This window comes from Myodes glareolus, chromosome 18 (genome assembly GCF_982192425.1).
Source record: "Myodes glareolus chromosome 18, mMyoGla1.1, whole genome shotgun sequence".
Taxonomy (NCBI): Eukaryota; Metazoa; Chordata; class Mammalia; order Rodentia; family Cricetidae; genus Myodes; species Myodes glareolus.
In genome coordinates, this window is record NC_142043.1 from 63667591 (window position 1) to 63691120 (window position 23530).

The 23530-nt window shown below is 50.6% G+C and overlaps 1 protein-coding gene across 7 annotated transcripts in view; it reads right to left on the reverse strand.

Moving 5' to 3' along the window:
* Positions 1–7780: 7780 nt before the first annotated feature.
* Positions 7781–23530, reverse strand: part of Pde9a (phosphodiesterase 9A) — a 92240-nt gene continuing 76490 nt past the window's right edge. For 5 of the 7 annotated variants that reach the window (XM_087898346.1, XM_085679839.2, XM_085679844.2 and 2 more), the window contains 10 exons: positions 22815–22901; positions 21923–22027; positions 21648–21730; positions 20245–20401; positions 17783–17896; positions 14295–14399; positions 13502–13630; positions 12276–12371; positions 10694–10811; positions 7781–8153 (listed from right to left, as the gene is read on the reverse strand). In XM_087898346.1, coding sequence (XP_087754472.1) covers positions 10710–10811; positions 12276–12371; positions 13502–13630; positions 14295–14399; positions 17783–17896; positions 20245–20401; positions 21648–21730; positions 21923–22027; positions 22815–22901 — 978 coding nt within the window. In that variant the 3' untranslated portion in view covers positions 7781–8153; positions 10694–10709. The other 2 variants (XM_085679840.2, XM_085679841.2) reach the window with 2 other exon arrangements.

Consider the following 23530-nt stretch of genomic DNA (forward strand, 5'->3'; position numbering starts at 1 on the left):
AATGATGAAATTGGACTTGGTCAAAAAAAAATATTTGCTGTTTGAAAAATATCACTTAGAAAATCGAAAGGCCGGGGCCACTCTGCAGGAGACTGCGGCTTGCCCAGCAACGGATGCGATGCCCTGGGTTCGATCCCTGCCCTAGTCAGCTTCCTATGGCTCTGATAAAACTTGTGAAAACACTCACCAACTTCTAGGTAACACTCCATCAGTGAGGGAGGCCAGGGCAGGAATCTGGAGGCAGGAGCTGAAGGAGAAGCCATGGAGGGGCGCTGCTTTCTGGCTTGTTCCCCATGGCTTGCTCAGCCTGTTAAGCTGAGCCCATCTGCCCAGGTGTGGAACTGTCCACAGTGCTCCCCCATCAGTCATTAATCAAGAAAATGGCCCACAGACTTGCCTACAGGTTAATCTAATGAAGGCAGGTTTTTGTTGTTTGTTTCTTTTTTGTTTTTCCTCAGTTGAGGGTTCTTCTTCTCAAATGATCCTAGTTGTACTGAACTGACAAACACCAGGCAGCGCCATCCCCAGCGCCACACAGGGTCACACACTGGATCATACACTTCATTTATTTCGGTGTTGGAAGGCAGCTCCACCCAGCGGAGCATTAGTGGTACTAAGAGCTTTTAAATGCCTAGCAACAAAGGCAGGAGAGGTGGCTCAGCGGTAACCGCTTGCCATATAAGCATAATAGGCCTGAGTTTGATTCCCAGACCACACAGAAAAGCTGGGTACGGAGCCTTATACTTTTTTTGGGGGGGGGGGTCAAGACAAGGTTTCTCTGTAGCTTTGGAGCCTGTCCTGGAACTAGCTCTTGTAGACCAGCCTGGCCTCGAACTCACAGAGATGAAGAAGAAGAGGAAGAGGAAGAGGAGGAGGAGAAAGAACATTAACCTAACAGAAGGCTCACACTTTCCTGGGCATTCCTCCTGGAGAAATCACTTCACAGCCAAACAAACACCTGCTGACTAATTACAATTACCCAACCAGTCCAGGTGCCCATTTTACTAGTCACCCACTAGTAACCCTAGTAGCCTGGCCCACCCCGAGGATTCCCAAGAGGCAATGGGGAGGTGTGTAGAGTTGAACTGGTCTGGAAGTTCCAACTTCCCCTCCATACTTTGTGTTGGGAGATTTTTCTCCTCCCTAAAGTGCTAATGCCTATTGATCTTGGAGAATTACCGTGGGAACAAGGAGGTGATCTCAGCCTTCTGGGGTTCCCATTTGACCAGGCTTTGGGCAGAGGAAATTCCACCTCTCCTAGATAAGGATTCAAAGGTTGCCAGGTCCTCCTCAAAGCTCCTTTGACTGGAGCCTTATCGTAGTTAGGGTTTCTATCGTTGTGAAGAGACCATAACCACAGCAACTCTTATAAAAGACACCATTAAACTGGAGTGGGCTTACAGTTCAGAGGTGTGGTCCGTTGTCGTCATGGTGGGGAGCATGGTGTCATGCAGGCAGACATGGTACTGGAGAGGTAGCTGAGAGTTCTACATCCCGATCCACAGGAAGCAGGACGGGAGACTGAGCCCTTAGGTCTAGCTTGAGCTCCTGAAACTTCAAAGCCCCCCCCCCCAGTGACACACTTCCTCCAACGAGGCCACACCCACTCCAACAAGGCCACACCTCCAATAATGATACTCCCTAGGAGACTATGGAGGCCATTTTCATTCAGACAATCACAAGCCCTTATTCCTCCATAGGGGCAGCTGGCCTAGAGCTCTCATGGCCTGTGGGGGTGGCCAGAGTGGGAGGGATGAGGTGGCAGGAGAATCAGGTAAGCTAATTCCTCTGGGTTCTGTTTCTTTATTGTTTTGCTTTCAAGCATGTTTAGTAATGTAGGCAACAAATCACTTTAAAAAATGTAATTAAAGTACCTTCCCTCCCTCCTAGCTTTCCCCCCAAATATATGACATCCTCTTTTTTTTATTTTTTTTATTTTCCAGACAGGGTTTCTCTGTGGCTTTGAAGCCTGTCCTGGAACTAGCTCTTGGAGACCAGGCTGGCCTCAAACTCACAGAGATCTGCCTGCTTCTGCCTCCTGAGTGCTGGGATTAAAGGCAAGTGCCGCCACCACCACCAGGCTGACATCCTCTTTGTTAATCATTATTGTTACATATACATATAAAGGAATAAACATGTAAATATGAACAACTGAGCCTGTTTAGTGTTGCCTACATGTATATTTCTTAGTCTTGTCTAACCCAGGGGCTCATCCCTGGGGAAGATTAATTCTTCTGCCCCTAGCAGTTGTTAATTGCTTGTAGCTATTCATTTAGGGGTGGACCCTGTGAGCTCCCTGCCCCATCCACATTGTGTGATGCCAGTTGGTGTTAGTTTTTCAGGTCCCGTTTCAGCAGCCATCCTCTGGGTCCTGTTTGTCTGTCTGTCTATCTGTCCTCTTTATCTGCCCTCCTGGAACTTTCCATCTTTTCAACAGTGCCTGTAGCTATAGGGGCACACCCTGTTTGTTCTGCAGACATCCCACAGTCCCCTCCCTCTCTCTGTGGCCTTTTAGCAGTCCTTGGCAGATGCAGCCAGACAGCGTTGACTACTCGCTTCTTATTTGGGAAGATGCTTTTTGCAGATGCAGCCCTGGCATGTGAGGATGCTCAGCCAATGACTTGACGTCCTTGGAAGCAGAGGGAGGTTTGGACACAGCCACATCCTGAGGGAAGACTTTGCAATGACAGTAGAGATTAATGTGACACTGCCACAGACTTCTAGGAGGTCCTTAGGAACTAAAAGATGCTGTAAGGATCCACTCAATGAAACCTCCCCAGGGAGCAGGCCCTGTAGACGGCGGACCCCGGTCCTGAACTTCAGAAGCCTCTGAATAGAGAGAGTTCTTTTCTGCTGACTTGAGTCCCCATTGCATGTGGTCATCTGTCCCCACAGGGTAGGACACAGAGAGAGATGAGTGCCCCACACCGTGGGAGAAGGGTCAAGCCCAGCCCTATCAGGCTTTGTAGAGCAGGTGGCATCTTAGTCACCCTCTGCCCTGGGGCAGAGCCCTGAGGCAGAGTTTGCCCAGCTCACAGGTCTGAGCGGTGCAGTGGGAGTCAGAGCGGAGCCAAGGACGCTCTCGCCCTGGAAGCCTGCTGGTGCGGACAGTAACCTGTCTGCAGGCAGTAGGTGGGTGGTACACATAACATCCTGCCTGGCTTCTCCTCAGCTGGCACACTCTGCTCAGAACTCTGTCTCCCCTGCAAGCAGCAGCTTCATCAGATGGAGCTGTCTGTCTGTCTGTCTCTAGTGCGTCATTCCTCCTTAGCGCTGCAGGGCTGGACATCCACTGGTGACAGGGGTCCCCGCACACTAACCTGGGGCTGCAGCCAGCTCCATCCACAGGCTAGTCAGCCGTCAGCTGCTGCTCAGCACATCCCCCTTCTGCCTGCTCACTGGCACACCTGGTGCATTCCGGATTTTGTTGTTAAATCATTTTAAAGAGAGAGAGAGAGAGGGAGGGAGGGAGAGAGAGAGAGAGAGAGAGAGAGAAACCCAAACAGAAAGCCTTGAATTCTCATTACCACAAATCTTCATCAGCTATTGCACAAAGCTTTCGTTCAGCCTCGCCTCGCTGTTTGTCTCTACTGCCTCCCCCTCCCCCGCAGAACCCATCCCCTTGTTCCTGAAGGAAGCCCAAACCACCTTTATTTTCACTTTGTTGGCTGCCAGGTCTATAAAATGGCTGAATGCTGGACATCATTCCTCTCTTAGCTTCCTTATCAGCTGGGAGCAAGGCCGGCGGGCTGATGTGTGCATGCACGCCCAGGAGCATGGTCCATACATGTGCACCCATGTGTATGTTTGATACCTACCTATAGGAACAGTCCCTTCTTCCCCTCAAGATTTGCATTGGGATTTTTGCTTCTTATGTGATTGTGTGGGTGACCAATCTCATTCATTCATTCATTCAGCTGATGTTTATTGAGCACCTAGAAAGTCTTACCCATTAAAATCAGCCCTGAAGTAGTGTTTGCCTGTCTGTCTGTCTGTCTGTCTGTCTGTCTATCTATCTATCTATCTATCTATCTATCTATCTATCTATCTATCTATCTATCCATCTATCTCAGGACATGATTTCTCTGCATAGCCCTGGCTGTCCTGGAACTCACTCTGTTGAGTGGCCTCAAACACAGAGATCCACCTGCTTCTGCCTCCCAAGTGCTTCTCAGTTTCCTGGGAAGTTGTTTTTGCAGTGCACCTGCTTTCATGAGCAATTTAGATCACCCACAATCAAGATGTCACACTGTGATGGGGGCCCCACATCTTGTGTGTCCAGGAGAGATTGTGTGGGGCAGCTGGCCTCTGCAGTCAGCTGTGGGGTCTGGGCCTGGAGTTCCTGGCTGACTCTGAGACGTGGTCACAAAGCAGCTTCAAAGACTGGAGGAAGGAGCCCAGTTAGGACCCTTGCCCAGTGACCTGGCTAACTTGGCATATCTTTAAGGCATGGCAATGAGACCTAGTATGTCTAAGGAAGTCCCAGGGTGCAGCTTCAGCTGCCCACACACAGCGTTCATGGGTGGGTCCACTTCTAGGGGAGCAGCAGCAACGGTGAGTGGACCAATCGGTGATGTTGGTAGTATGAGGCCTTCAGGAGGGCTGTGATTGACAGCATGGGCAGTAAAAATCTCTGACCTCAGCCCTGGGATAAGGGGTGGCTGGTCACCTTAGAGTGTAAGGAAGAACTATAAAACCTGGAAGGGGAGAGGGGACCAGTGAGGTGGGATGGGGCTGGGTCAAAGTTTCCAAGAATGGTCAGGAAGGGTTGGACAACAAGTATTTAGCAGATTTCGAACAGAACACCCCCTGGTGGTGATGACCACTGCCCTCCGATACACTCATTCAGTTTACCCAGCCCAGGAGATGGTGTGAGGAGATCCAGGCTAGGACCTTATGATGGGGGTGTCCCGGGTTATCCACGTGGCACTGAGTTCCAGTTCCAGAATGCAGAGGATGAGACCTGGGAGAGAGACAGAGAGAGGGAGGAAAGAAGAGATGGAGGCAGAAGCAGCCCAGGGGAGCGGTTGTTTGGAGCCAGCCAGAAAAGCTTAGGTGGAATTGTCATCTGGAGCCTTGAAGGATGAAATTGAGTCTGGAATTGTGGGAGAGCATTTTCAGGGTGGGGAAGGGGGCTGCAGCCGCAGGGAGTGAGAGGAGCAGAGGTGGGAAGGTGAAGGAAGCAATCCTGTACCCCTTAGCTAGCGCTCACCGCCCCTACACAACATGTGGGGACAGCACACAACAGACAGGGCTCCTCCCAGCTCCCAGTCAGGAAGCCAGAGATCTGCATGGTCTGGGCCAGCAAGTTCTTTAGGGAAGAATGAGCAGATCTCTGGGTCCCTTCTGCCAGGGCACTAGCCTCAGTCTTTGGGCTCCACACCCATGGCCTCTAAGTGCCGTGTTCAGGGCACCACAGTATCCCAGACCACCGATTATGAAAATATATAATAACCACAGGGTTCAGAGCTCAGAAAATAAAAAGAACATCTGTGACCGATAAAGAGGGTCCCAAGAGGAAAATGAGCAAAGGTTTGCTTTCACAGAATGGGAAAGCTATACGGACAGTTAGCAAATAAAAAGCTTTCCAGATAACAAATAAAAATTTGAAAAGGCACTGACCCCCGCCCCCAACACACACCCCTCCAGGTGGAGCATGCCTTTAATCACTGCACTTGGGAGGCAGAGGCCAGTCTGGTCTTTCAGGGTAGCCAGGGCAACACAGAGAAAACCTGTCTCAAAAAACAAAAACAAACAAAACAAAAGGCATTTATGGGCTAGCCACAATATGCAAATTAAGGGATAAGGGTCGGTCTCCTTCATAAGGCATGATGGGAAGCCAGAGGGCATGACCAAAGACTGCGGGAAGGGTAGCCAGAGGGCTGCACCCAACAAACTGGATGTTAATTTCTCTGAGCGGTGACAGGGCAAGTCAGAGAGAGCTCCGTTGTCATCTAAGAGCCTGGTGCTGCTGGGAGAACACTCAGTACTGTTTGTTAGCTGTGGCCTGAGAGCGTGAGTGCTGAGAAGTAAACCTCTCAGGTACCGCTGGCAGGTTAGAAGTCACTAGAAGGCCCCCCCCAGGTGACTACAACTAAGTCTCCAGTCTCTGCTCCTCAGGCTAGGCGAGTGGCTCTGAGGTCTCAGGGGACTCCTAAGTCCTAATGTCCCTCCACGTACAGGTGGTCCTGTGCCCAGGCTGATGTCTGAGTCCACCAGCCTTCTGCCTTCTCCCCACCACAGCAGAGTCTTGGCCAGTCCACTTCCCAGCTGGCCACTTACTCAGATGTGGGTCCCTTCCCCTACTCCATCCATCTCCAGCTGCTGACACCAGGAGTCACTGAGGCTGACCGGAAATGAGGGCTCAGGGGTCTTCTAGTGCAGAAATCTCAGGGCTCAGAATGCAGGATCCCAGTGGGTTGTAAGGGGTGGGGGGAGCCCTTGATATTGAGATGGGAAGGTCAGATGGAAATCATCATTGGAGGGTCTTTTTTCAGCCAGTGTGGCAGGTGACCATCCTGTCCTGTAGGGCGACAGAGGGCAGAGGCACAACACCAACAGGGCGCCTCTGAGGTTTGGCTGTATTCTGACAGTATGTTAAGGTGACAAAACCAGAAAGAGGTGTAGAAGTGAACACCGTGCTGAGGAGGTCAAAATGGGACAGAAGTAGTTGGTGTGGTGGTGAGCCTGAGAGGTGGGGTGGGGGCTGGCATGGTAGTCCCCTCTGTACGCTGTGAATACCACTGGTTAATAAAGACACTGTCTTGGGCCTGTGATTGGGTAGAGCGGGGAGGGGGGGAACTAAACTGAATGCTGGGAGAAAGAAGGTAGAGTTTGAGAAGCCATGTAGCCTCACTGGAGACAGATGCCGGAACTTTACCAGGTAAGCCACAGCCTTGTGGTGATACACACATTAATGGAGATGGGTTAAATTAAGATGTAAAGGTTAGCCAATAAGAAGCTAGAGCTAATGAGCTAAGCAGTGATTTAATTAATACAGTTTCTATGTGATTATTTAGGGAGTCTGGGCAGTTGGGAAACGATCAAGTGGCCTCCTACTACAGGGGGCTGTAAATTCAAAGGCCAGTCTGGGCTACATAGAAAAGTTTGAGGTGAGGAAGACACACACACACACACACACACACACACACACACACACACACACACACAGAGAGAGAGAGAGAGAGAGAGAGAGAGAGAGAGAGAGAGAGAGAGAGAGACCCAACAGTGGAGCACCTACTCCGTCCCTTCAGGGGAGTAGCCCTAGGGAGATGGCCAGCAGCTTCTCTGTGTTTCTTGTAAATTGAGAATTCGGAGGCCAGCCTGGTCTTCAGAGCGAGTTCCAGGACAGCCAGGGCTATACAAAGAAGAAAGTCTGTCTCAGAAAACCAAATCAAACCAAAAAAAGAATTAAAACCCTGACAGTAAGTCAAGATTTCAGAGCCCAGGCGCATGAGAGGATATGAAGGGTGTTGTGGGGGCCGTTACCATGACACCTGGGATATACACATTGCCTGTCCTCCAAAAATGAAGGACAGGGCATCTCTTCTTTGGGGACAGAGTTCCTTAAACACACTGACAATTTGAATGGAAAATCCCAGTTCCCTGTCCCAGTGGTCAGGAGGGCATCTGCCTCCCACTGAATGCCTGGTCCCCTAGCCTGCCTCATTCCCAGCTCCTGTACACACCACTGATGACTTCCCTTTGCCACGCGCATGTCCCCAAGTGTTCCCCCACCCCGCTCTGTTCATAAACACAGGACACATGCACGCTCCTGCACTCGGGCACCATTCTCATGTTTAATGTGGAATTTACATGAACCCTGGGGTCACATTACTGCTCAACCATTTGAAGATACATCCCAGGGAAAACCAGAGTCCTTGGAGGCCCGAATGCAAAACCCAAAGAAAAAGTACAGACCCATTTCTGTATAAGAATATATTATTTAAAAGACAGTTTAAAAATAAAAATTCTGTACAGCATCATGAATTCCTGTTTTTATATCAGTGAACAAAACGGTTCTTAGAAAATGTGGTCTGTCGCAGGTCATCTGGGGTCGTCCGGGTGTGATCGTCCTTGCGTGGAGGATCCTGTGAGGTTCCCCATCCTTGTCCACTCAGAGGCCATGGTTTGGTTGCTTTAACTAGTCCAGTCTGCTGGAAAAAGAGGAAGATGGCATGTTGTCTCCGTGAGCACTGGAGATGGCACAGTCACAGATCCCAGTGGGAAGTTGAGATGGTAACAGGATGCATGGGACCAGAAAGCAGAAAGACCTGGGCTGGGGAGTGGTGGAGCCAGCACTGCTCTCGCAGAGGATCCAAGTTCGAATCCCAGGATCCACAACCGCCTGTAACTCCAGCTCCAGTGTATCCAGCGCCCTCTTCTGTTCTCTACGGCACCTGCACTCAAGTGCACATACCCACATATATGTACATACTCCCCCCCACATATATATATAATTAAAAATTTAAAACAAAACTTTTTTATGTTAAAGCAGAAGTAGGGCTGGAGAGGTAATTCAATGGTTAAGAGCACCAGCTGCTCTTCCAGAGGTTCAATTTCCAGTATCCAACATGGTGGTTCACAGCTGTTTATAAGTCTAGTTCCAAATGATCTGATGCCCTCTTCTGACCACCACAGGCACCAGATATACCAGTGTTGCATAGACACACAAGTAGGTAAACACACACACTCACGCACATACATACACTCTCACATACTCACTTACACAGTTACACACACACTCTCACACAGTCACACACAGTCACACACACACATACTCACAGTCACACACACACACACACACACACACACACACACACACACAAAGGCGGTACTAACTGGGGAATGAAAGGGACCAAGCCTGAAAGGACAAGTGGATGCAGGGAAGGGCAGGAATGGATGAGAAGCGATAGTAACAGATATGCGTGAAGACACTAGGATGAAAACCACTGCTTTGTATACTAATATGAAAATTTAATAAATATAAAAGAATGAGGCCAGGTGGTGGTGGCGCACGCCTTTAATCCCAGCACTCGGGAGGCAGAGACAGGCGGATCTCTGTGAGTTTGAGGCCAGCCTGGTCTACAAGAGCTAATTCCAGGACAGGCTCCAAAGCTACAGAGAAATCCTGTCTTGAAAAACCAAAAATAAATAAATAGATAGATAGATAGATAGATAGAAGAATGAGGTTGAGGCTGTAGAGAGGGCTCACTAGCTGCTCTTAGGAACACTGGCTGCTCTTACAGAGGACACGAGTTCGGTCTCCGGTACCCACATAGAGGCTCACAACCATCTGTAACTCCAGTTCCAGAGCATCTGACATCCTCTTCTGGCTTCCACGGACTCCAGCACACATGTGATCCACATACTCATGCAGGAAAACACATATACACACAAATAGAGTAAATAAAAAAAAAAGGAGAGAGAGAGAGAATGAGGTTGTCAGCCACATAACACATGTAGCCCAAATTAGACAATATCAGTGCCATTTTCTTCTCAAGAACATGACCTGGCTTCAAGGTTCACTGGATGCCTCAGTATGGAACAGCAGTTCACACAACTGCTCAAATCCAAGCAATGACACTGTGGCCTTGCGCTTACATACGAGAGGCCTGGGGTTCACAGAGGTGGGGACGCATGGCCGTCACTTGCAAAGGTTTAGTGAAGGCATGTCTTGGGATGACATCTTTTGTTTCCCCTCAAACTCAGCCTCTTCAGCTCCATGCATAAACCCTCAGCTCACATGACAGCCACTCAACAGCCACGTGCTTAGTTGGAGGTTAGCCTGCACCCAAGCCTGTGCTGTAGCTGTGCTGGCTGAGTGGCTGTGCGGGCGTCAGAAGACATGCTTGTGGTGATGGAGGGGGGGTAGGGTAAGGGGCAAATGCTTTTTAAAAGCTTCTAGCACTCCAGATGCACTTCACAGAATATCTCATCTCATGAGTGGCACACATTCTAATAATTAATCCTTTCTATAACCCAAGTGTGAACCTTTCCAAATCAGAGCCCAGATTCTAATTAGGATATGCAGGATTACAGCTGCACGTACTGGAAAGCAGGCTGCGTGCCTGGTTTGACGCCGCTCTCCTGTAAATGCAACAGCAAATGAGGGTTTGTAAGCGTCTGGGGGTTCGGGCACTGATGTGCAATCCCCACTGTGAGGTGAAAGGTGAAAACACCCGACTGTACTGTTTGGGGAGAGGCTGTGGGAGGCAATCAGAGGATAGACAAAGGCATCAGGGTGGACATCCCGTGACTGACTTTCTGGTGCTTTATAAGAAGAGGGCGGGAGATCAAACACACATACATTCTCTGTCTCTGTCTCTGTCTCTGTCTCTCTCTCTCTCTCACACACACACACACACATTATCTCTCTCTCTCTCTCACACACACACACGCTCTCTCTCTCTCTCTCACACACACACACGCTCTCTCTCTCTCTCTCTCTCACACACACACACACACATACATTCTGTCTCTCTCCACACACACTCTCTCTCTCTCACACGCTCTCTTTCTCTCTCTCTCTCTCTCACACACACACTCTCTCTCTCTCACACACACACACTCTCTCTCTCTCTCTCCCTCTCTCTCACACACACACACTCTCTCTCTCACACACACACACACGCTCACACTCATGTGCACTTTGCCCTCCCCACGTATAACACTTCAGAGCCCGTCCACTTACCGTACACATTGAGACGTCAGTTTGGAGGTGATTGTCCTCCACTGTTTTTCTTATCTCTGTTCTTCTCTGTGGTGTTTTCTGTGCCCCCAGTTGTCAAGCTTTCTGTCTTCTTCTGTAACTAAGGAAGCAAGGGCCAGAGTCAGACCTGGAGGCAGAGGGCCAGTGCAGGCAGCCTCTTGTCTCAGGAGGTGTCCACTGCCTGAAGACACTCAGATGGCTGCCCCCACACACATATGCTTTTCAGATTTTCCAGAGACAGCCTGGGTGCTTGTGACCTGTTCACAACCCACGACAGCATCCTGGCCAGGAATGTCTGGGTCAAGCTGGCCACAGCCCACAGCCCCAGGCCTGGGGGCCGAGTTCCTGTTTCAGGCTCAGTGCGGTCACTTCTTTCTCATGCCTCCTTCTCCAGGGCCAGGATGGCATCTTGGAGAGCCTGGCATTCCCACTGGGCAGTGAAACATATGATTCCAGACTCAGGTTCCCACGAGCATTGGCTGATGGGATGGCCATGGTGGCAGAGGTTCCTGCAGCCTTCCAAGCAGAGTCTGGACGGGGAACAAACAACCTTTGGTGTGCACAGTTTTCCTCTTAGCCTTTAGATTTACAGAGCCGACCCCTTGAGGCTTCCCGGCAGGGGGATCAGGACTGCTGGTCTGTGCTTTCAGTCAACCTATATGTTTTCACCATGTGTCTGTGATATGCCTGGCACTGTACACTGGGGGGTGTGCATGGCAGATGTGGCTGAGGGAGATGTGACCAATACCAGACCACACCTGGGCATAAAGGCAGAAAAGATGGATACAGAGCCCTCTGTTACTGGGGAGCTTGGATGGATGGGTACAGAGTCGGAAATGAGGGCACGAGGGGCATCGGAGGTTGGGTGGTGAAGGCACAGTGGCCAAGGAGATGTCTGTAAGGTATAAGGAATGAGGAAACTTTTCTGGGTACATGGGTGTCTTGGTAGGAGCAGGGGGTGCTGTGGGCAGAGAAAGACTGTACCCGACAGTCACGTCAGGCAGGTGACAAAGATTGAGTCCTTAGTACCAGCATCTCTGAAAAAACAGATCTTCACACAGGGGCTCCAGCAAAGCAGAACTGCTCATGGGGATCAAGACTGCAGAGGCTCCTACCCTCTCCTGAGATCCAGCATCCCCAGCGCCCTAAAACCTCTCCACCTCCTGGACCACAAGAGTAGACAAGTTGCCCCGTGTGCTCTGTGTCTCAAAGCAGGGACTTCGGTCCTCGCTTTGGTCTCATGTCTTTTTCAGGGCAGCCCTCACTGAACAGGCACCCTGGCCTGGAGGAGGACAGGGGCCAGGGAGGTGCTCAGACACACGGCAGAGGTGGTGATGCACGGTGTATCTCCAGGCTCACACAGCTGCATGCTGGTTCTCATCTGTCAGCAGACTCCGGGGAAAGCACAGCCCACCACAGTCCCTGGGAAGAGATTCTACCATTCGAGAGCACAGCATCTGGACCCCTTGTCTCAATGAGCTTGGCTCTTGTGCCCACCCTTTGTCCTGCCTGGCCGCCAGTCCCTGACTCGCCTGCCTGTGTCCTCTGCACTGCCTTTGTTTACCTCCTTCATGGCGTCATCCAGCTGCTTCAGCTCCTCATAGTGTTCTCGAGACTCCCAGAGTGGCCGTAGCATGGTCTCCTCAACAATGGGAAAGAGCTGGGGAGCAAAGAGTCCGGGGTCAGTCCACCATTATTAGATGGCAAAGAACACTGGAGGGGAATTGTCAGGCCCTTGGGGTACCTGTGAGTCCCAGGGATCTCACTTCCCAGTGGCCTCATATCAAGGCCTTCAGAGAAACCCGAGGAAATGGAGTGTAAATCTCCCGGCCAGTTTCAAGTCCTAGAGACCCTGGCGCAGCCCCACCCATCCCCCATTTCTGTCTCTGGCACAGACTTCCACTCTTGTCACTCCTCAGAGGACCCCAGAAAGCCTACTAACTTCTCCTGTCCCCATCCTTCCAGTAAGACAAGGGTAGGGATGGCCTCAGAAGGTCTTAGGCAGGGGACAGATCTGATGAAATCCCTGGTGGTGGTCACAGAATGAAAAGGATACAGGTGGCTGTGAGCTACCCAGAGAACGATGGCCAGGAGGTGGGGTGGAGCAAATGGGTTGGCTAGAGAGGAGTGTGTGTTTGGGACTTGGGGATGGAAGTGGTGGCCTTAGGCAGCTCTGGGGCGTGGGAGGTAGAGGCACAGAGTTAGAAGAAGACTAGGCTTTGAGGGTTCCCCAGCCCATGGGTGCCAATTCCAGGTGCTCCTTTTTTTTTTAAATTTTTTTTATGGTTTATTTAACTTTATTTTATATGCATTGGTGTGAAGGTGTCAGACTCCCTGCAACTGGATCTTCAGACAGTTGTGAGCTGCCATGTGGGTGCTGGGAATTGAACCCGGGTCCTCTGGAAGAGCAGTCAGTACTCTTAACCACTGAGCCATCTCTCCAGCCCCCCAGGTGCTCCTTTAAGAAGCCTAGAAGGACAGGAGAGCCAACAGCTGGTACAACTGGCTGGGTCTTAACGCTGGCAGAGATAGGCAGGGACAAAGTGGGCACAGAGGGCCTGGCAATCACACATGGGGCTCTTTGAAGAGCACCAGAGGGGGTGGCACTGGACACAGCAGAAGGAATGGCTGCCAGGCAACCATCACCATGACAGCAGATGAAGCTGTAGAGGATTCATGTGTGTGCATGTGTATGCATGTGTATACACAATGCATATCCCCGAAATGTACATGCATGCATGTGTGCACACGTGTGTTCACTGCTGCTGTACCGCCCGCACAATCTCTCACCTTGGTCACTGTTTCAAACATTGGGATCAGGACAAACTTGATGAACCCAATTTGGGCTGTTGCTTTGGTCACTTTGTCCCTGTCCATGAATGGGGCCACAGGAAGGCCTTCTGACTTCTCACGGTCGCTCTGCAGGGAACACAGTGACAATGGCATTAAAGGCACAAAGGCCCGCGGATTCGGGTACACAGAGCAGCCCTGTTCTTAGAGGAAGAACAGGACATGCTGCCCAGCTGGGATCCTCATGGTCACACAGAAAAGCAGTACAATGGTGAGGACACAGGGCCTGCGGTGAACGGCTACACACGAGCCAAGGCGAGGTGAGCACACTGGCATCATAGGGACCAAGTCTAGAGACAGGCTCAGTGTCTCAAGGACGTGACAGGGCAGTTTACAAGGCTCAACTTGACAGCTACTGTCTGCATTATTTTATGCCCGCGTCTCCAGGTAGCTATCCTACGAACCATCTTGCTTGCCCTCGCCCCTCAACAGAGTCCCCCTCCCCTCAGGTCTTGCTTCTTGATTCATGGCTATTCTTGAGTCTGCCTCTAACAGTGGCTCTGTGAGTGGCAATGGGTGGCAGTTTCACCACAGTGTTTTTCTCCCTTGGTGGTCATTGTCTCACATCTATAACACAGCCTATGTCGTTTCTGCTGTATGTCTACACAGACAGTAATGTGGAGGCTGCTGGGGTGTGCATGGATGTCAATCACCCTGGTCTGCTCTTTCCAATGCAGCCCCGCCCACGGAGCTGGAAGGAGTGCTCATGATTTGATGGCTCGGTATCTCTTACCTGCATGAAATATTCTTCCAGTAAACAATCCACCCATGGTTCTGCCACCTCCATGGGACGGACTTCGTTGGAGATATCACAGCATTTTATGAGAATCATCTTCAGCTGAAAGAGACGCGACATTGAGGGCCACGGCAGACACAGCACAACCACTACCGCTGTGGGCTGACTGGATTCGCCATCACAGGTGGAGAAACAGGGCGGGATGGGGGTGGGGAGGGGTGCTGGCCCTGGAAGGGTACCTGCAGTACTCTGCACTGGGATCCTGGCAGTCGGGATTTCTCAGCTTCCCTGAGGAAGGGTGGGGAGCCATCACACCCACAGAGCATCCAATACTCAAGCTTTTAGGGTGTGAACTGCCAGGTTAAAAACCGAGTGTGCACTCAGGCTCTCCCATGCTCACTCTGCGGCTCAGGCTGTCTTTAGAACCCCAGGCTGGCCTTGAACTTCTGCTCTTCCTGCCTCCCAGCTGCTAGGATTATAGGTATGTGTCACCAAGCCTGGTTCTCAAAACAAAGTCATGGTAAGGCTAAGACAAGGAGATGCAAATTCAAGGACTGCCTAGGCTACACTGAGTTCAAGGTCCTGCTGGACAACGTAATGAGACTCTTGTCTCCAACTGCCAAGAAAAATCAAGGCTGGGGACACGGCTGAGGGGTATACAGTATTTGCTGATCATATATGAAGTCTATCGCCTTGACAAGTAAAAAAAAACTGTGACTGTGTGAAATATAAGAAAAATATATAGAAAGGACATCGTTAAGAGGCAATGGTTTAAAAAGGGTATTGAAAAGAGAGCCCGAGGGGGACCCCCAAGTGGTGGTGAAATGGGGGCAAAGAGCATGGTGGCAAAGGTCTTGCAACCCCACCCATGTCCCAGGACAGTGAAGATGGGAGAGGTCAGCCCAGGATTGCTTACTTAGGGGTGTGTCCTTCAGCAGAACCCTGACTATGGAACTGAAAGATTGTGTAAAATTGTGCAAAAGGGCCTGTTTCCAAGTGCAGGTCTTTCCTGTGTCAGCCTGCTCTCTGTGCCAGGGCCTTCTTGTCCTGCAGACATCCCTCCTGTGATGGAACCAAGTGTGTCGCTGGAAGGTCCTGCACAGGTCCACTCCCACCAGCTTTCATGCCGCCCCATAGCAGGTGTCCCTCGTGTGTTCTCTTGGGTGTCATCTCCCAGGACAGTGGACTTCCTTCCAGGTGGGAGGCTAGCCCCTCCCCTGGAGTCCAGCAGGGCTGGGTCAGGACAATCAGAGGATTCTGCCCCAATGTTTCTCCTGAGTTAGCTAGACCATCCTGTCTACCTGCTGTGGGGGCTGGTGCTCTGGCCTTGTGCCAGGCACAAACATCATTCGATACATTTCTGGATAAAAGTGGGGCAACCGTCCAGGGTCTGAGGGTGAGCAGGCAGGACCGGCCATCGGAGGCACACAACCTTGAGCCATGTTCTGCCCGTTTAGTTGACTTTTCCACATAGGAGAGGGAACACAACCGGGCTATGCACAGGCCTTAGGTCTGCATAGCGGGGTGGATCAGCCCTTCCACTCTGGATGGGCCTTGAAGGACCTGTGGATATTTGCTGGGAAGCCTCATTTCTGGTTCCTGGGCAGCAATCCTTCTTTGCTGCTCTGTATTGGAACTGGCTCCAGCTCAGAGGTAGTTACAGTCTTGGTCTGGTTGGCCTCATGGGGGAACTGCCCCAGACAAGGCATTGTAGCCTCGACAGTGGCTGGGTCAGGCATGTTGATATGTCTCTGGACTGTGTTCTGGGTGCTTCCATTTCCTTGGCCTAGGAACTCCCCCCTTCCCCCGCCCCCACAGAGGCTTAGATTATGGACTCTTTCTCCCAGTCCTTTCTCAGTCCCTCCCCCAGTCTTTGGGGGTCCTGCCTGATTCTGTCCCAGGGAAGCCCTGGGCAGTAGTTCCTCTTGCACCTCCCAATCAGTGGGCAGTGGGCGGGTAGGCAGATGCGGGTAGGCAGAGACCAAGGTAGGCAGGTCTGCCTTTGGTCTGGTTTGTCGCCTTATCTACCCGCCTTTACTCGGGGCAGACCCTCTGAACTCCAGCCTGTCATGAAGCCCGGAAGCTAGCTTTCTTCATGTACAGACAGAAACAAGGCACACAGCTTTATTTACTTCCCTCAGCCGTTTCCGATCGTCTTTCATTCTTTTTTCTTTCCCCGACCCTTAGCAGATCCTGCCATGGATCCCATGCGGCCATACATGTGACTTTGCAGTAGCCCCTTTGTGTCCCTGATTTAGCTTATTATGCTTTTAGCTACCCCCAAAAATATTAAGTAGTAAGTTCCAGAAATAAACAGCCTGCCAGTTTTACCCCCATCTCCACGGTATTCTGAGGACCACAGAAAGATCTCACGCCATCCTCATCCTACTCAGGATGGGACCCTTCTTTCTGACTTTGGTTCGTTTTGGATACATTGCCCATTATCTGCCATGGTGTCCTCTTGTTATTCTGCCTTATTGTGGTGTTGGGTTCTTCTGCAGCCAATTTGTAACTTAAACTTTATTGCAGAGATGTGTGAAGAGGAAAAACCACAGCATACACAAGGCTTGGCCTCCCACGGCTTTAGGCACTCACTGAATCACCTTTAATCCCAGCACTTGGGAGGCAGAGGAGTGAGTTCAAGGACAGCCTGGTCTACAAGAGCTAGTTCCAGGACAGGCAGCAAAGCTACACAGAGAAACCCTGTCTCGAAAATCGAAAAAAAAAAAAAAGAGAGAGAGAGAGAGAGAGAGAGAGAGAGAGAGAGGCTATAGTCCATGTCTCCAAAGTGAGGCATAGAGCAATTAACTTAATCTCTGAATGCTGGGATGCTAATTGCTAATTATTTTGTTAATGCATTTTGCTCATTTTGAAGTTAATTAATTAATTAATTTTTTAAGATTTATTTATTTGTTATGTATACAATGGTCTGCCTGCAAAATTTGTCCCTGCAGACAGAAGTTGGCACTAGATCTTATTACCGGTGGTTGTGAGCCACCATATGGTTGCTGGGAATTGAACTCAGGACCTCTGGAAGAGCAGTCAGTGCTCTTAACTACTGAGCCATCTCTCCAGCCCCAAGTTAATTTTTTTTTTTTGAGATAGGGTCTTACACTATAGCACAGGCTAGCTCAGAATTCATTATAGGTAGCCCAGGTGGGTCTGAAGTGGCTGCAATTCTCTTGCCTCAGCCTCCCCAGTGTTGTGAGTACAGGGATGGACCAGCATGCTGGGTTTGCATTTTGATTTTTAGAAGGGACAGACACCATGTATACTTAGGCCACTTCCTCACCTTAAGGGAGGGGGTTGTCCCTGATCCATGGAGTACTCTTCAGGGCAGCTTTGTCTACTGCTGGCTCAGGAGGAGTTGGGATACTGAAATCCAATCACTCCAGCAGTCCATGGGCAGGGGAGATATCTGGGTTCCTGGTTTTTCCAACTGAGCTATGGCTCAGTTTTCCAAAGACACAAAAGACACAACCTACCAGCGTCAGATGTTCCTCATTGCTGTAGTCAAAATTCTCCATTTTTTCTTTGAAAGAATCCATAATTTCAGCGTGCCTTGCCATGTCGGTGGCCAAGATCAATGTGATCATGCCCTGGATGGTAAGAGGACATGGTGTCACCATATGCCAGAACCTCAGTGAGTGTTCCTCACACTGTGCTCTGAGCTTCTGTGTGACCATTGCCCACATGCGTGCTCTGTCTGTCCCTGTGCCATGTCTACAGGCTACAGATCACAGCCTGACAGGGTAACAGATGGGTCGTCATGCTGACTTGTAAAACCAAGCAGATTTTAAGTCTCCTAGACTTAGTCACCTAGGTCTGTATTAGCCCTGCTCAGAGCTTGCTGGCAGATATCAGCAGCAGATCCCAAGACAATTTTCCCGTTGTCTTATCTATATGTGACTGCATATAGATTATCTAGGTCAGAACATACTTGGTAACATCCCCACTATCAAGTCTATAAGTGAGAATCCAAAGGCTTTAAACCCTAGTAGTGCTATGGTTTGCCAACATGGCTGATGCCCTCCTAAACACAGGTTGAAATCTGGTCCCTAGACTGACTGTGGTAAGAAGCGGGCCCTTAAGAAGTGTTTGGGTTCCACCCTCATGAAAAAATTCATATTCTCCCCCAACGCATCCAGCACTGGGTTAAATCCACAGGGAGTGAATTCTTGCTCTTGCTCTTGCTCCTTAACCTTCTGCCCACATCCCTCACCAGAAACAGAGCAGATGTGGATGCCAAACTCTTAGACTTCTCAGCCTCAAGAACTATGAGTGATCATGAACCTCGTCCCTTTTAAAACTACCCAGCCTGTGGTATTTTATTATCGCGGCTGAAACTAGACTAAGGCAGTTAACTAAATAATGGTTTAGGAAAACCAGTTTTAGTAGCATAAAAACCATAGCATCTAAAACTATAATCCATATAACCCATTCTTTCATTTCTCCTTCTGTCCATCTAGCTTTCCATGAATCTACAGTATTCTATTTGTGTATATGTTCACCCATCCTTCCATCCATCATCCACTCACCATCCAACCATCTGCCACCCACTCACCCACCCTTCCTTCCATCCCTCATCCAACCATCTGCCACCCACTCCCTCACTCATCCATCTGCACAGTCCATCCATCCATCCATCCATCCATCCATCCATCCATCCATCCATCCATCCATCTTTTCATTCACCCACCCATCCACTATCTATCCAGCCATCTGCCACCCATTCACCCACCTACCCAGCCATCCATTATCCACCCCCCTATCCCTCCATCCCACAAAACATTTACATAACATCTCTGCCCCGGGTGTAGAGTGTCACCTTTCCAAGAAAATAAGACCCCCAGCCTCAACGGCCAATATGAAGCAAGCAGTCAACGTGAAGAATCTCAAATGTGTATTTCTTGTGTGTGTGGGAGGGGACACATCATCTTGCACTTTGAATTACGAACCTTTTTCCTGTAAAGACTGCAATTAACAGAACATTCAGTTATCCCTCAAGATCTTCAGTGACAAAACTGTTTTGTATGTGTGAGTGTGGGTGCACGTACGCCATAATTAGTACACATGGAGGCAGGGGGACAACCTTGGTTGTTGGTCCTTGCTTTCCGCCCTGTTTGAGGCAGGGTCCCCTGGTGTTCACTGCAGTGGACACCAGGGCAGCTGGCCTGTGAGCATCAGGTAATTCTGCCTCCACCTCTCCTTTCCCCATAGGGTGTATTACAATTATAGCCACTACTGTGTCTAGCTTTGATGTAGGTTCTGGGGATCTGAACTCAGGTTATTTGGTTTATGTGGCAAGTGCTTTACCTACTGAGCCATCTCCTTATTACTTATAAAATATTTCAAAAATTTGAATAAATGATTTTTGTTTCCAGAAGAACTCTTATTTTAGAACTCATAAACTTCTGGAATAGGACAATCCCTTGTTGTCCCCAGGGTGGCCAGCAGGAAGAAAATCCTGTTTGCATGGATTTATTGTCTGCTCATCCAGTTAGATAACTCTTTTGTTCCAATTTTAGTATATGTGCTGCCGAAGCGAGCACGACTCTTTCTCTCTTCGGGGGTACCGCTTGCTGGAGAAAGTCACACACTAAGGGATGCTCCATCAGGCTCACTAGGTGGCCCTGGCCTGTGTGGTCATCTCCCTTGCTAGCATGCCCTTTACCCACTGTAGAAAAGGGTTCGTCATAACAGTCTATGGCGCACACTTAGAGAGTGGAGCTGCGAACATGAAAAAAAGGGTAGAAGTCTACAGACAGAAGAGAGGGCTGCACCATGAATCAGTGATTCAGTATTGACTGTTGTCAAGCACTCCAGTTAGCTTTGAACTTCTTAGAGAGCAGGCGAAGAAATAATGGTTTTGGGGATACTGCTGTAACCAAGAGCCTCTGAAGAGCAGGGCTCTGCTATGACCCTACAGAGCCCTGGCCCCACACACCTGCCTGATCTGCCTGAAGCCCTCAGCTGGTACACTGGAGAAGATGTTGCATTCGGGTCTCGCCAGGATCTGGAAGGCAATGGCGCAGTGATGGTTCTCCAGCGGTGAGATGTCGTTGTAACGCACAGCCAACTCCGTGCGGGCGTTGATCTGGTATCTAGGATGTGTGGAGAGAGCAGGAGGCTCAGGCACCCTGCTGCTGGCATCTGTACGCCAGGGTGTGCATGGTTCCTGCAGAAGCTGGAAGTGCTTAAGGGCGAGTGACCAGACGCCATCTGCTCCCACCAGAAACTTGCTTCATGGAACCCCTGGCTCTCCTGTAACTAGATATCCCGTGCCTTGAAGTCCAACCCGTGATCTCAGCTCTCTCCCTGGAGTGATGCCTTGAAGACATGAAGGTTCCAAAAACTCAGATTTTCAGTATATGCAAAGACAGGATTTCGGGAAAGCGGAAATAGGTTTGTTCTCTCACCCTATCCCACATGTAATTATGTATGTATGTATGTATGTATGTACATATGTATGTACATGCATATATAACAAGATCTCATTCTGCAGCCCAGGTGGCCTGGAAACTGGAATCTTTTTGCCTCACGCAGCCTCCAAGAGCTGGGGTTACAGGAAAAGTCCCACGGTACCATTCTAAGGGTTGGATTTTGAGGTTAATGCTAAAATAAACTCCTTGCCAGCCTGATGGTGGCAGCTGTGGTGAACAATAAATGTGCTGAAAGGTAACAGAGGACTTGCTGGGACCGCCTCTGAGGAATTCTCATGGCCACGCCTGGCATCGACTCTGTCTCTGAGGAGTACACATGGCTAGACCTGGTATCCCCAGGGACACATCGTGGCCCCAGGGACATCTGATGTCACGTGCAGCCACGAAGGTGCATCAGAGAAAAACCTATGTGTCACTGAATTCAGGCCCCCACTATGAGGGAGGACTCTGTTGCTTCATGGGGTAGCATTCTACTCTAATGGAGACAGGAGGTGCTTAGTGTCCCAGGCCTGGGCCCATCCTCTTGGTCCCATTACCTGTGTTCCCCAGCCCTGCCCTTACTCACTCTAGCCCTGCTCCACTGCATGAGCCTTTGGAAGCATCCTGGAAGACAATGGGGCGAAGACCCACTGTCCCCCATCTTGTGGAGGGGGCAGGCTGCCATGCACCTTCAGAGCCTGGGGCTGATAAAAAGGGACTGTGGCTACCTGTGTGGGTTGGTAGCTTTGGAGATACTCTCCTGGGGGAGACCCAGGGCTCTGGACAATGTCCAAAGCTGGGAACTGCATCCTACAGGGTTAGGGGCCTAGGTTAGCAGCTCCGTCTGAGAGCTGCTGGGTAAGCTGAGTTTCCCCTGAGAGAAGGGGCACTTTCCAAAGCAGAAACGAGAAAGAAACCCCAAACGTACGTGTTGTTGTACCCTGGGTGGTCCAGATCATGGCAGATGGCTGCGGTCATCAGGACCAAGATGTCCATCTGGGAAAACTTCTCCTGGATTAGGAGAGAGTCAGACGTCTGTCCTCCTCCTGGGAGGGCAGGAGGGGGTGGGGACAGACTGGGCTGCAGTGACAGGGGCGGAGGACTCAGTCCCTGCAGAGGTCATACACCCACTGGGCTGGGGGCAGGGAGGGCCCAGGTACTCAGCAGGGTGAGGGATGGAGGGCGGGGGCTGGCAGGACCCACCTGGAGGCCACAGAGCCAGACCATGCTGTACATCATCTGCGTCACACAGAAGCAGTGCCGGAAGTTGTGGAAGGGGTTGTTCCTGTAGTTGTCATGCACACAGAGCTGTGGGGAGGGAAGGGTCAGCTCACCGCCCCTGCTCCCATAGGCTCCCAGGCATCAGGTGTCCCCAGGCTCACCATCACAGGACAATGCGGCCCAGGAGCCCTGCAATGTCCCACCACGCTACAACCTGGGGGCAGGGATGAAAGTATCCCCCTCCCCGGGTCTGCTGAGCCACACTGGGATGGAAAGCTGGGAGTGGGGCAGGGAGCATTCCACGAGGGACTCTAGGTTCCCAGGCCTACTGGACAATTAGCAGACTTTCAGTTCTGGATTCATGATAACATTTCATCCCTTAGAGAAAGATCTGCTACGAAGCACCCATGCCTACCCTATATACATACAGCCACCTACACCATGAACAAGACAGATACATACACTCTCACAAACACACATCCACACCGCCAGGGACATACACTCCCAATCACACACATTCTCACATGCACACTCCCAGAGACACACACGCACACACGCACATTTATATCCTCATAGACATAACTCCACACACTACTCATATAACCTCCTTAGCCACACACCCCTAGACACACATGACATCCCCAATTCCACACGCCTCCGCTTTAGTGGGCTGCCCTGTGAGTTTCTTCCTGGTTGTCACACTGTTTCCTCACTCCTCCGAGGGCCTGGGAGGACAGATGGACAAACGACCTGACAGAGCTCCCTTGGTCCAGATGCCCGCTCTGCAGAAGCCCACTGTCACCAGGAAAAGCATAGTAGACCATGCAGGTGTGGCAGGGGAAGTAACAGGTCTGAGTGTGGGTTCGTCACTTACCAGCCATCTGCGGAGTGTGATGGGGTTGATGTTGAAGTCCCTGACCAGACCAAGGTCATGGTACATATGCTCTAAGCAGCTCAGCATCTGTGGGAACAGGGTCAGGGGTGAGAGGTCAGGGGTCAGGGGGAGCAGGCAGGCCAGTTGACCCTCCTTCCTATGCACTGTCCTGAACAGTACCATGGGGATGATGGAGAAGGGTGGGACAGGTCAATTGTAGGATCACCCAGATGGGTGGTGACAACCTGCAGGCCTCCTGGGAGTGAAGTGACAAGGTGTGTTCCAGTCACCATAGCAACCTTGTGTAGGGAGACACAGCTGCAAACGGTGACGCCAAAATGATCACAACCCGAGTGGAGGGTTAAGGGTTCCGAGGAAGCTCAGCAATCATACATGTGGGAAGGGGTGTCCCTGAGGGCCACCCCTTCCTCGCTCAAGGCTAGAGGTGGAAAGGGCTTTGACGAGCTGGAGTCCGCTCCTTTTGCTGGGACTAGAGATTCTTTCTACTGCCTTGATCTGGAGGGCAGATCTCTTGTCCGGACAAACGTGATTTCCGGAAATTCTGTCATCTGTGGACACTTGGTGTAGGGCGAGATAGACATGGTGTTGAATTCTGCTGTCTTTTTTTCAGATCTCTGCAAACATCTCCCAGAGTTTTGACACTAACTAAGCCAACGAGAAATAGAAAAGGAACATGTAACCAAGCCCAGATAGAG